The sequence below is a fragment of the Salvelinus fontinalis genome, chromosome 24 (assembly GCF_029448725.1).
Source record: "Salvelinus fontinalis isolate EN_2023a chromosome 24, ASM2944872v1, whole genome shotgun sequence".
Taxonomy (NCBI): domain Eukaryota; kingdom Metazoa; phylum Chordata; class Actinopteri; order Salmoniformes; family Salmonidae; genus Salvelinus; species Salvelinus fontinalis.
This window is the reverse complement of record NC_074688.1, coordinates 2,701,710-2,716,210: the sequence shown is the minus strand read 5'-3', so window position 1 is coordinate 2,716,210 and position 14,501 is coordinate 2,701,710. Positions and strand designations below refer to the sequence as shown.

The 14,501-nt window shown below is 45.3% G+C and overlaps 1 protein-coding gene across 1 annotated transcript in view; it reads right to left on the bottom strand.

The window, feature by feature from the left end:
* atp1b3b (ATPase Na+/K+ transporting subunit beta 3b) overlaps positions 1-14,501 on the bottom strand; it is a 41,124-nt gene that overhangs the window by 5,232 nt on the left and 21,391 nt on the right. The window contains exon 2 of the mRNA XM_055879379.1: positions 3,199-3,327. Within this exon, the coding sequence (XP_055735354.1) occupies positions 3,199-3,327 (129 nt within the window). The remainder of the gene's footprint in view (positions 1-3,198; positions 3,328-14,501) is intronic.

Here is a 14,501-nt window from a genome sequence, read left to right as displayed (position 1 = left end):
CCTACTGCCATGTGCACATTGCTGCACTTGTAATGTGAAGAAATAGCCTAATAGTTTATCAACATTATAAGTTAAACGTTCTGATCTGTTGCGTTAGCCTCATTGCTTCAAAACGTTTGTTTGATGCTAGTGGTTGTATTAATTTGGGATCTATCACATCCCACAACTGTCACAGACTATGTTTGGAATATTTATTTCTCGCACAGACTTGAATAGTTCAACTTTTGTACTATGGGGGATAGTACATTGACATAAGCTAGTGTTTTTGGTGTCGTTAGGCCTACTCATCATGTTGGCTGACGAAAAGTATATGTGGACAGTTCTTCCAATATCTTCAATATGCGCCGTGGAATTGGATAAGGAAGCGCGCAGTTGCCTCCCCGGTGTCTGTCTTCCCTTGTAGCCTGTGATCACGTGACGGGCATTGGCTAATAAGAATTTAGCTATCTGAGAGAGCCATGTGAGTGAGTGCTTCGGAGCACACAGCTGGGAGAAGGAAATTATAATTATTATATTCAGCTCAAGGGCACAATGGCCACTGGCTGCTAACGGCATGGACTTTTTAGGGGGCATTAAGGCGACACAAAAGGGATGCTGCCGGGAAATTCAAGGCATTATCAAGTGCTTGTCAAATTGTGAATGAGAGAGTGATGAAGTGTGTGGAGCCTGCGCAAAAAAACAAAGCAGAGCTCATGCCTTTCATGCAACTTTTTTCAAATCATCATTAGAGTCACATCATGCAGCCTTAAAATGTCTTAAGAATCTAAACATATAGCCCAACATTTGTATCACAACTAAAGTTTCAAAAATAAGAAGGACCTGTTTCTTTGTTAACTGCTCAACACAGAATAGCCGCATGTGCGCACTCCCTCAAATAGTTTGGAGAAAATATCCTTTCTATTTTATTCATGTTCAATTCTATTTTTTCATACTATAAAATAATGCCACGGAATTCTAAGCAAATCTTGTCTGCTAAATGAACTAGTGTAGCCCACAGCCATATTGCATAGCCAGATCAGGACCCAACATAAGGACAACTCAGAGTATGCTATTCTGTTCTTCTAAATTAGACTACATTTTCTTCATGTCATGTTTCTTTAGACCTGTCTAAAATAAATCATGGATTTATTGTGATGGTGTAGGCTTTATTACATGGATTTATTAGACTTTTTACAATGTAGATGTTCCAAAAATGTGTGGAAGCTAAATGTGCTAAATGTGTTTATGTTAATTAACGGTCAATTACCGTGAGACTGGCAGTTATTTGCTTGACAATCACCGGCTGACAACATTTAATGAACAGCCACATTAAAGATTTGTGTTAGCTCCCTGAGCTAAGGCCTGGGCTTTAGCTCATCAGACTAACTAATTTCTGGTGGCATGCAAATGACTCCAGTTTAAATCCAGGCAGTCACACTAATAATACTAGTATTGTTATCAAAATCTTATACTACAATAAGCCACATGTATTGCTTATGCTGCCTGACAGCCAGATATTGTAATACTGTATCTATTGTTCAAATGGGTTGCGGAGAGAGTTGATCAAAATAAATAAAATACTTTAATAGCTAACACAAGTTTTCACAACAGCCAATGTTATTAACACTCGCCAGATGAAACCCTGCTGGCAAAGAGGGTCGGCTGTGGCCGACCGTCAAAACAGAGGCTGCGTCCCAAATGGCACCCTATTCCCTATACAGTGCACTGCTTATGACCAGAGCCCTATAAGCCTTCGTCAAAAGTACTGCACTATGCAGGATATATGGTGCCATTTGGGACTCAAACAAGCCAACTGCAAACGGCAAGGCTGAGGAAGCCTTATTATCAGGAAGCTATGGTGGAATTTCACTCGTAGCTCATTCAGATGAGTGCGTCTTAGTTGTGACCTCACGGCGTCAACACCCAGGACCCCATTAGAAAGTGTGTGGTGTGATAGACGACACAATGGAAGGACTCCAAAAGAGGGGACAATGGGAGAGGACACAGAGTGAGAGAAGATGACAGGGGACTGTGGGTGGAATAAATTGTCACGAGAGGAGTGTGTACGTGTGTATGTGTGTAAGAGAGAGAGAAGCTTGCTATACTATACCTGCATTCCACACATTTTTTGCCAAACCCCAAAAAGCAGCTAGTCAGAAGGTTTGCATTTTAGCGGCAACTCTACACCGCCTTAGAAACTTGACACACAGCACATTTTAAAAGAGCAGAAAGAGTCAAAAGATATTCGAGAAGGCTGACTGCGGATGGCGGAAGGCAAAAAATGCGCAGTATGGCTCAATTGGTAGAGCATGGTGCTTGCAACGCCAATATCGTGGGTTCGATTCCTGCTGGGGCCACCCTTACAAAAATGCATGACTGTAAGTCTCTTTGGAGGAAGTGTCTGCTAAATGGCATATATTATTATTATATACAGTATTAGGACATAGGCCTAGAGGAAGGGAGTTAGTTTTTAAGATGGTCTCTCTGTCAGGGCGATGGAGATGGAGAGAGGCTGTGGGGACAGAACAGATGGGTGCTGTCCTGGTGGACCAGCGGGAGGATGCATGCAGAGCCTGGGAGACAGACTCTCTCACTCCTACAGACACATACACACAGACACACACCTCCGCTCCATAATTCACAGGATTACATTTCTAACTCTTCTATTTTTTTTGTTACACTGACACAGTATTAATTAACAGGTTTTTGAGACTCGGCCGTTGGTTTTTCATGTCTAAAATTACAATATCGGTCAGTCAGTGCTTGACTGATCTGTTTATTCCCTGAGTGCTTGCGTGTTTTGGCAGTGGCAGCCAGCTCCTCTGTCGCGCCAGTAAGGCCTTCAGTGGGACATGGCAGCAGAGTCTGAGACATTGTGCAAGCCAGGCCAGGCGCTAGCAGAGACAGCTCTGACGTTAGTGAGTGAGCTCACCAGCCAACTGGCAGGCTCCCATTCTGCAGGAGCCTCGTCTATGCTTCAACAGCGGTCCAGACGCCGCAAGAAAAGAAACAACGCTGTCCGTGAGAGATAATGACATATTTGAGAGAGAATGGACATATTTGTATTGTATATGTGTGTGTGTGTGTGTTTGTGAGTTTGAGAGGGAGAGAAAGACAGTGAAAGAGCGAGAAAGAAAGAATAAGTGAATGGGTGAATTTCAATTTGAGCACTGTTCTGTTTAGGTTGAGTGTCTGTTTCGCTGCAGTGTAATAAGTCACCTGGACTGGCCACTCGGTCGCGGTATGTAGGAATGTTGTCGTCTAGTGTCTGCAGCATGACCCACATGGTGAGCGTGAACATCCCCGCCAGGAAGCCATAGAAGACCAGGTAGAAAAGCAATATCAGGGCTGAGGAGAGAGAGAGAGAGGGAGAGAGTAATTATTCTCTGTTAATCACACAATCTTGGCTCAACAGATCAAAAGCATTCCTCCCATCAGTGTAAGTCACATGACTTGATTCTTTGTCCCCATAATTAGGCATCCACCATACTTCCTGGAGAGTGCTGGAGAGGACAATGTGAAAGAAAATATCAGGGCCAGCACAGGACGGAGAGCGGGCGAGATAGAGAGAGCTTGACAACTGTGACTGACCCCAAATTAAGAAATCCTTGACTATGTACAGTGAGCATAGCCTTGATATTGAGAGAGGACACCATAGCCCACAAAATGAGATGGAAACTGAGCTACACTTCCTAATCTCCTGCCAAATGTATGACCACATTACAGACACATATTTCCCACAGACCCACAAATAATTTGAAAACAAATCAAATATTCATAAACTCCCATATCTAATAGGTGAAATGTGTGGCCCATTGCCATGAGAAAGGGGAAACCAGTGGAGCACAAACATCATTGTAAATAAAAACGTATATTTATCTGTTTATTTATTTTCCCTTTCATATTTCAACTATTTGCACATTGTTACAACACTGTACATAGCCAATAATATAACATTTGTAATGTATACATTATTAAAAAACTTAACAGAGTGTAATGTTTACTGATTTCTTATTTCCCTTGTTTATTGTATATTCCATTTGCTTTGGCAATGTAAACAGATGTAAAGCCCTTTGCATTTAATTGAAGAGAGAGAGGGGGAGAGACATCAGCTCAGGACATTTGTGGCGTCGTGACAGTGACAGAAAAGACGGTTGCCTTTAACGAATAAACTCCAGCACACAGGAATGCTCCACAATTCAAACCAGTCAACATAGTTGTTTAAAGATCCATTACATTTATTCTCGAGCAGACATACAAGAACACGTGTCGTTTTTTTCTGATTTTGACCATGACAGTCAGAGGAGCCCGTGCAGATCTGGGAGCAGACTGGGCTACATTGATATATTGATGACAGGACAATGATATTACATTTTCGTCTGCTCTTATCCAGAGTTAGTGCATTCGTCTTAGGTGGGACAACCACATATCACAGGCATAGTAAGTACACTTTTCCTCAATAAAGTAGCTAGAAAAAACACTAGCCTCAACGTCGACAGTTGAGAGGCGACTCCAGGATGCTGGCCTTCTAGGCAGAGTTGCAAAGAAAAAGCCAAATCTCAGACTGGCCAATAAAAATAAAATATTAAAGATGGGCAAAAGAACACAGACACTGGACAGAGGAACTCTGCCTAGAAAGCCAGCATCCCGGACTCGCCTCTTCACTGTTGACGTTGAGATTGGTGTTTTGCGGGTACTATTTAATGAAGCTGCCAGTTGAGGACTTGTGAGGCTTCTGTTTCTCAAACTAGACACTAATGTACTTGTCCTCTTACTCGGTTGTGCACCGGGGCCTCCCACTCCTCTTTCTATTCTGGTTAGAGACAGTTTGCGCTGTTCTGTGAAGGGAGTAGTACACAGCATTGTACCAGATCTTCAGTTTCTTGGCAATTTCTCGCATAGAATAGCCTTTATTTCTCATAACAAGAACAGACTGACGAGTTTTAGAAGAAAGGTCTTTGTTTCTGGCCATTTTGAGCCTGTAATCGAACCCACAAATGTTCATGCTCCAGATACTCAAATACCTAGGTGTCTGGTTAGACTGTAAACTCTCCTTCCAGACTCACATCAAACATCTCCAATCCAAAGTTTAATCTAGAATTGGCTTCCTATTTCACAACAAAGCATCCTTCTCTCATGCTGCCAAACATACCCTTGTAAAACTGACCATCCTACCGATCCTCGACTTCGGCGATGTCATTTACAAAATAGCCTCCAATACCCTACTCAATAAATTGGATGCAGTCTATCACAGTGCCATCCGTTTTGTCACCAAAGCCCCATATACTACCCACCACTGCGACCTGTACGCTCTCGTTGGCTGGCCCTGGCTTCATACTCGTCGCCAAACCCACTGGCTCCAGGTCATCTACAAGACCCTGCTAGGTAAAGTCCCCCCTTATCTCAGCTCGCTGGCCACCATAGCAGCACCCACCTGTAGCACGTGCTCCAGCAGGTATATCTCTCTAGTCACCCCCAAAACCAATTCTTCCTTTGGCCGCCTTTTTTTTTTGCCTTTACCTCCCTTATCTCACCTCATAGTCTAAAGAAGCCCAGTTGTATTACTTCTTTAATAGGACAACAGTTTTCAGATGTGCTAACATAATTGCAAAAGGGTTTTCTAATGATCAATTAGCCTTTTCAAATGATAAACTTGGATTAGCTAACACAACGTGTCGTTGGAACACAGGAGTGATGGTTGCTGATAATGGTCCTCTGTACGTCTATGTAGATATTCCTTTTTTATTTTAATTTTTAAATCAACCGTTTCCAGCTACAATAGTCGTTCTCAACTAGCCTACCTGGTTAAATAAAGGTGAAATAAAATAAATAAACATTTACAACATTAACAAGGTCTACACTGTATTTCTGATCAATTTGATGTTCTTTTAATGGACATTTTTTTTAGCTTTTCTTTCAAACACAAGGACATTTCTAAGTGACCCCAAACTTTTGAACGGTAGTGTATGTTTCAGGTGCTTTCAGAAGATGGGCAGGGACTCTGCTATCCTAGCTTCAGGGGGATATCCCTGGTGTCTAATGGACGAAGAATAGAGAGCTTAGAGATACAGTAGTATATATAAACACTGCAATCGGAAAGTATTCAGACCCCTTGACTTTTTCCACATTGTGTTATTATTCTAAAATGGATTAAAGAAAATGTTTTCCTCATCAATCTACACAATACCCCATAATGACAAAGCGAAAACAGTTTTTTGTGTGCAAATGTATTAAAAATAAAAAATAAAAATACCTTATTTGCATAAGTATTCACACCCTTTGCTATGAGACTCGAAATTGAGCTCAGGTGCATCCTGTTTCCATTGATCAGTCCACCTGTGGTAAATTCAATTGATTGGACATGATTTGAAAAGGTACACACTTGTCTACACGTGAACGACCGGCTCGATTCGGTCTGATGTAGCAAAATTTGAAATTGTGGTTTTTTACATTGGATAAAAGTAGAGACTCAGAGGTAGAAAATTGTATATCATACACTACACTTTAGGAACAATGGAAAAGGTAAATCTGCTTTGAAAGTGAATAAACTTCACTTTTGAGAAAATTTGCTAAAATATAGTTTTTGCTTTATCATTATGGGGTATTGTGTGTAGATTGATGAGGGGGGGGGGGGGGGGGAAACTATTTAATCCATTTTAGAATAAGGCTGTAACATAAAAAAAATGTGGAAAAAGTCAAGGGGTCTGAATATTTTCCAAATGCACAGTATACCATATATCTATGGTAGAGTCACTATTACACCACCATGCATGGTATCTCTACAGAAACACTGAAGCTCAGGAAAGAGCCCACTGTCAGCTATTACACAACAATAGTTACAAACAGAGAAAGAGAGGGGAGTACAAAGAAAAAGGATATACAAACTGAAAGAGAAATAGGGGGGTGAGAAAGGCACAAAATGGTCGAATGAGCTACAGAGAGCTCTTCATACGGATGTGTGAGGATACAGTTCTACACAGGACAGAGAGAGACGTAGCCCAGATAGACTACAAACAAATGTAAATACATACAAAGAGATATCGTATTACGAGAAGACGGGATGATGATGGGAAAACAAGATATGGGTGGATCGAGATGGTGTGCGAGAGAAAAAGATAGAGATAGAGAGAGCTTCGGCTTAATTATAGATGCATTGCTTCTTTCCTGAAGTCTCTGAGGTAAGCTGTGCGTTTATAAATAGGATGTGGGGGAGGACAGATAAGTGACGGCACAGCACTGGCCTGAGGAAGAGAGGAGCTGAGTAGGGAGCGTCAGATGGATCAGAGCCACACACACACACACACATGAATATGGAGACCCTCACACACATACGGATACACTCATGCATACACACACATATGGATATGTACAGACACACACACACAAATTTGGACGCACACACACATGCATGCATTATCACATCCATCATATACCACAGCGTTAGTGCAAGACTGACAAATACACGCATGCATGAACGCACGCACACACACACACACACACACAGCTTTAGATGGCTGGGTCATGTAAAATTCATGTAGAATCCAATCAGATAGAACTCTCTTTTTTTAATGTCTTAACAAAATGCCAGAAATCCATTGGACCACTTTTGATGCTTAAACTGGAATTGGGATTGACAATCCAACACATCCTCATGGAGCATAGCCAGTCACCAAGCATTAGAAAGCAATTTCCAGTGGAAAGCCATTGGTCGTTAGGACTGGGACCCAGTACTGGGATGCCAAGTGCTTTTGGCACTTGAAAGCCTGAGCTCCATCCCAAATGGCACCCAATTCCCTATATAGTGCACTATTTCTTGACCAGAGCCTGAACTCCGGACAAAAGTAGTGCACTACATACAGTTGAAGTCGGAGGTTTACATACATTTAAACTCAGTTTCTCAATTCCTGACATTTAATCCTAGTAACAAATCCCTGTCTTAGGTCAGTTAGGATCACCACTTTATTTTAAGAATGTGAAATGTCAGAATAATAGTTGAGAGAATTATTTATTTCAGCTTTTATTTCATTCATCACATTCCCAGTGGGTCAGAGGTTTACATACACTAAATTAGTATTTGTTAGCATTGCCTTTAAATTGTTTAACTTGGGTCAAATCTTGTTTCTGGTAGCCTTCCACAAGCTTCCCACAATAAGTTCGGTGAATTTTGGCCCATTCCTCCTGACAGAGCTGGTGTAACTGAGTCAGGTTTGTAGGCATCCTTGCTCGCACACACTTTTTCAGTTCTGCCCACAAATTTTACATAGGGTTGAGGTCAGGGCTTTGTGATGGCCACTCCAATACCTTGACTTCTTGTTCTTATGCCATTTTGCCACAACTTTGGAAGTATGCTTGGGGCCATTGTCCATTTGGAAGACCGATTTGTGACCAAGCTTTAACTTCCTGACTGATGTCTTGAGATGTTGCTTCAATATATCCACATAATTTTCCTACCTCATTATGCCATCTATTTTGTGAAGTGCACAAGTCCCTCCTGCAGTAAAGCACCCCCACAACATGATGCTGCCACCACCGTGCTTCACGGTTGGGGTGGTGTTCTTTGGCTTGCAAGCCTCCTCCTTTTTCCTCCAAACATAACGATGGTCATTATGGCCAAACAGTTCAGACCAGAGGACATTTCTCCACATTTTGTTACGGTACAGCCTTATTCTAAAATTGATTAAATTGTTTTCCCCCTCATCAATCTACACACAATAGACCACAATGACCAAGCAAAACTTTTTTTTTTGCAAATGTAAAAAAAAATAAAAAATGAAATACTACATTTACATAAGTATTCAGACCCTTTACTCAGTACTTTGTTGAAGCACGTTTGGCAGCGATTACAGCCTTGAGTCTTCTTGGGTATGACGCTACAAGCTTGGCACACCTGTATTTGGGGAGTTTCTCCTATTCTTCTCTGCAGATCCTCTCAAGCTCTGTCAGGTTGGATGGGAAGTGTTGCTGCACAGCTATTTTCAGGTCTCTCTAGAGATGCTTGATCGTTCAGGGGTTCTGGCTATGCCACTCAAGGACATTCAGAGAGTTGTCTCCCGAAGCCACTCCTGCGTTGTCTTGGCTGCGTCCTTAGGGTCATTGTCCTGTTGGAAGGTGAACTTTGGCCCAGTCTGATGTCCTGAGCACTCTGAAGCAGGTTTTCACCAAGGATCTCTGTGTACTTTGCTCTGTTAATCTTTCCCTCAATCCTGACTAGTCTCTCAGTCCCTGCTGCTGAAAAACATCCCCACAGCATGATGCAGCCACCACCATGCTTCACCGTAGGAATGGTGCCAGGTTTCCTCCAAACGTGAAGCTTGGCATTCAGGCCAACGAGTTCAATCTTGGTTTCATCAGACTAGAACATCTTGTTTCTCATGGTTTGAGAGTCTTTTGGTGCCTTTTGGCAAACTCCAAGCAGGCTGTCATGTGCCTTTTACTGAGGAGTGGCTTCCTTCTGGCCACTCTACCATGGTGGAATGATGCAGAGATGGTTGTCCTTCTGGAAGGTTTTCCCATCTCCACTGTCAACCTTATATAGAGAGGTGTGTGCCTTTCCAAATCATGTCCATCAATTGAATTTACCACAGGTGGACTCCAATCGAGTTGTAGAAACATCTCTTCGAGTCCCATAGCAAAGAGTCTGAATACTTATGTAAATAAGGTATTTCTGTCATTTTTTTGCTAACATCTCTAAAAACCTGTTTTCGCTTTGTCATTATGGGGTATTGTGTGTAAAAATAAAAAATAAAAAATAAAATTATTTTATTTTATCCAGTTTAGAATAAGGCTGTGAGTTAACAAAATGTGGAAAAAGTCAAGGGGTCTGTATACTTTACGAATGCACTGTGTATATATATATATATATATAAGGAATAGGGTGCCTTTTCGGGCGCAGCTCTGCTCTCTGGGCTGCTGTTGACTAGCGTCGGCTCTGCAGTTGTTCAAGCATCGATCGTGGGCTCGGATCAATCAACCATCAGTCTGCAGTGGAATAGATGGAGGAGGCAAGGATCAGAGGGCGAAGGGAGGTTCATATTCATTAGGGGTTCTGATGGCGGTGCCTCCATTCTCTTCTTACTTACCTGAACTGTTATCTAACCAAATCACTAGTATGCCTAAACCTAACCGTACCCACTTTCTAGCTTTTCTATGTTGCTCTCATGGTTAGGGCCAGGATTGTTTTGTGACCAGCTATGTTTGCAATTGCCTCATTTTGTAAAGTGTTGAGACTACACTTAAAATCAACTTGATTAGATTTTTTCCCAGTCAGGCCATGCGATCGGGAAAAACACCCATGCCCTACTCACGGTCCTTTAAAGACAAGAAGCTCCTGCGCACTGCGATTGCAAGGTATCCCTTTTAGCTACTCGAATTCCAACAGTTCTGTCCACAACTCTGACTCGCACACTCACTGCCATCCACATTAATTGACCACTGCAACGGCAGCACTTCTGTCTCCTCCACTCCTTCTGGTCAGTACTCCCACTAGCCTTATCGAATCCTACCCGCATACTGCACAGTTCATTCCCTGTGTCTGAATAATGTGTCCTTTCACCCTAAGACTGTATTGTGCACACATTGGATTGGTGTAATCATAGGATAGACAGAGTTTCCAACACGTTTCGTATACCAGATCCGTTCTTTTTAAGGGAAGTGAACAAGTGCACACTTTGGGAGAAAGGACACCCTGGATTAAACAAAGGTAAAACAAAACCTCCCTTCATCTAATACCATGACCTCAAAGTATGCTCTCCACCTATTCCCTCAGTCTCTGTCTCAAAGTTGTCCCACTCCTCTCCACTACACTCACACTTATTCACCTTGCAGCAAACTGCACCACTCTCAATCAACTTCCTCCGCTCTCAGTCTCTCCTCCTCACCCCCCTACTCTCGCACACATAATCCTGCTCCCCTCACCCTGACAGCCTCTCCTCACCTCCCAACTCTCTTACACAGTCTCCTTTGTCCCGACTCCCCATTAACACCATATGACTTTGGGAGCACTACTGCACTACTTCCACTGCACTTCATTAATCACTGCCTTCTACGGTTGAATGGCAAGAACCCGATTACCGAGATTTACAGCCCAAAACCACACCATTTTCCCGGGATAAATAGGTGCGAGAAACGTAAAATTATATTTAGGAACAGCACTGCGTGAAAGCCAAATGTTAAAAGAAATGTTATGTCTAAATCAGGCTTCTCTACGGCCTCTGCGTGCTGAATCATCGCACACGGTGGAGACAGACAGCCCATCTGTCAGACAGCCCACCTATTGCATGGATCAGAGATAATAGGCTAAAAAACTCTGACCCCCGTATAATTCTGAAGAGAAACTATAAACACTTGTCACGTTCCTGACCTATTTATGTTAGTTGTTATGTGTGTTAGTTGGTCAGGACGTGAGGTTGGGTGGGCATTCTATGTTTTCTGTTTCTGTGTTGGTTTTTGGGTTGCCTGGTATGGCTCTTAATTAGAGGCAGGTGTTTGGCGTTCCTCTAATTAAGAGTCATATTTAGGTAGGGCGCTCTCACTGTTTGTTTGTGGGTGATTGTCTCCTGTGTCGTGTAATGTATGTACCATACGGGACTGTTTGGCTGTTCGTTTCGTTTCGATGTCGTCTGTTTCCTGTCCGTGAGTTTATGTTTAGTTATGTAAGTTTATGTTCAGGTTTCGTCAACGTCGTTTTCTTGTTTTGTAAATTTGAAAGTGTTTTGTGTTTCGTGTTGCCATCGTCGTATTTAAAATAAAAGATGGCTTATTTCCCTGAAGCTGCATTTTGGTCTGATGATCCTTCTCTCCTCTCCTCGTCCGAGGATGAGGAGAGCGACAGCCTTTACAGAATCACCCACCACGCTAAGACCAAGCGGCAAGGGAAAGCTCGACAGGAAAACAAGGATTTCTGGACTTGGGAGCAGATAATGAATGGAGAAGGTCCCTGGGCTAAGGCAGGAGAGAATCGCCGCTCTCAGGAAGAGAGGGAGGCAGCTAAAGCCCAGGAGCGGTGGTTTGAGGAGGCAGCAAGGAGAAGTGGCTGGAAGCCCGAAAAGCCATGGGAACAGCTGGAGGCACTGAGGAGAGCAGAGGCTACCGGAGAGAGGAACCGGAGCTATGAGGGAACGCGTCTGGCACGGAAGCCAAAAAAGCCCGTAAGTAATTCCCAAAAATTTCTTGGGGGGGGGGCTAGGAGGTTGTGGGCCAAGGGCAGGTAGGAGACCTGCGCCCACTTCCCAGGCTTACCGTGGAGAGCGGGAGTACGGGCAGGCGCCGTGTTACGCAGTAGAGCGCACGGTGTCTCCTGTACGAGTGCATAGCCCAGTGCGGGTTATTCCACCTCCCCGCACTGGTAGGGCTAGATTGGGTATTGAGCCAGGTGTCATGAGGCCGGCTCAACGCGTCTGGTCTCCAGTGCGTCTCCTCCGGCCGGCATACATGGCACCGGCCTTACGCATGGTTTCCCCGGTTCGCCTACATAGCCCGGTGCGGGTTATTCCACCTCCCCGCACTGGTCGGGCAACCGGGAGCATTCAACCAGGTAAGGTCGGGCAGGCTCAATGCTCAAGAGAGCCAGTACGCCTCCACGGTCCGGTATTTCCGGCGCCACCTCCCCGCCCCAGCCTAGTACCTACAGTGTCTACACTACGCACTAGGCTACCAGTGCGTATCCTGAGCCCTGTTCCTCCTCCACGCACTCTCCCTGTAGTGCGTGTATCTAGCCCGGTGCCTCCAGTTCCGGCCCCACGCACTAAGCTACCAGTGCGTCTCCAGAGCCCTGAACACACTGTATCTTCTCCCCCTACTAATCCTGATGTGCTTGTCCTCAGCCCGGTGTCACCAGTGCCGGTACCTCGCATCAGGGATAGAGTAGGCTTTGAGAGTACAGTGTGCCCTGTCCCTGCTCCCCGCACTAGTAGGAAGGTGCTTATCCTTAGCCCGGTGCCTCCAGTTCCGGCACCACGCACCAGGTCTACAGTGCGCCGTATCCGGCCAGAGCCATCCGTCTCCCCAGCGCCATCTGAGCCATCCGTCTCCCCAGCGCCATCTGAGCCATCCGTCTCCCCAGCGCCATCTGAGCCATCCGTCTCCCCAGCGCCGTCTGAGCCATCCGTCTGCCATGAGCCTGCAAAGCCGCCCGTCTGCCATGAGCCTGCAAAGCCGCCCGTCTGCCATGAGCCTACAGAGCCGTCCGCCAGACAGGAGCCGCTAGAGCCGCCCGCCAGACAGGAGCCGCTAGAGCCGCCCGCCAGACAGGATCTGCCAGAGCCGCCAACCAGACAGGATCTGCCAGAGCCGCCAACCAGACAGGATCTGCCAGAGCCGCCAACCAGACAGGATCTGCCAGAGCCGCCAACCAGACAGGATCTGCCAGAGCCGCCAACCAGACAGGATCTGCCAGAGCCGTCAGCCCGCCATGAGCGTCGAGAGCCGTCAGCCCGCCATGAGCGTCGAGAGCCGTCAGCCCGCCATGAGCGTCGAGAGCCGTCAGCCCGCCATGAGCGTCGAGAGCCGTCAGCCCGCCATGAGCGTCGAGAGCCGTCAGCCCGCCATGAGCGTCGAGAGCCGTCAGCCCGCCATGAGCGTCGAGAGCCGTCAGCCCGCCATGAGCGTCGAGAGCCGTCAGCCCGCCATGAGCGTCGAGAGCCGTCAGCCCGCCATGAGCGTCGAGAGCCGTCAGCCCGCCATGAGCGTCCAGATTCGTCAGTCAGCCATGAGCGTCCAGATTCGTCAGTCAGCCATGAGCTGCCCTTCAGCCTTAAACGGCTAGATACCCAGAACTGCCCATCAGTCCAGAGCTGTCTCTCTGTCCGGAGCTGCCTCTCAGTCCGGAGTTGCCCCTCTATTATTATCTCCCTCTCTATCTTGATCTACCTCTATATTCTTATCTATCCCTCTGTCTTGATCTATCTCTCTGTCCCGGTGCTGTCCCTATCAGTGATGTTATTAAGAGGATTTTGTGGGGGTAAAAGGAGGGTGGACATTTTTAGAGGGAGGAAGCTAGGATGGATTATGGTGGGGTGGGGACCTCGCCCGGAGCCTGAGCCACCACCGTGGTTAGATGCCCACCCAGACCCTCCCCTAGACTTTGTGCTGGTGCGCCCGGAGTTCGCACCTTATGGGGGGGGTAATGTCACGTTCCTGACCTATTTATGTTAGTTGTTATGTGTGTTAGTTGGTCAGGACGTGAGGTTGGGTGGGCATTCTATGTTTTCTGTTTCTGTGTTGGTTTTTGGGTTGCCTGGTATGGCTCTTAATTAGAGGCAGGTGTTTGGCGTTCCTCTAATTAAGAGTCATATTTAGGTAGGGCGCTCTCACTGTTTGTTTGTGGGTGATTGTCTCCTGTGTCGTGTAATGTATGTACCATACGGGACTGTTTGGCTGTTCGTTTCGTTTCGATGTCGTCTGTTTCCTGTCCGTGAGTTTATGTTTAGTTATGTAAGTTTATGTTCAGGTTTCGTCAACGTCGTTTTCTTGTTTTGTAAATTTGAAAGTGTTTTGTGTTTCGTGTTGCCATCGTCGTATTTAAA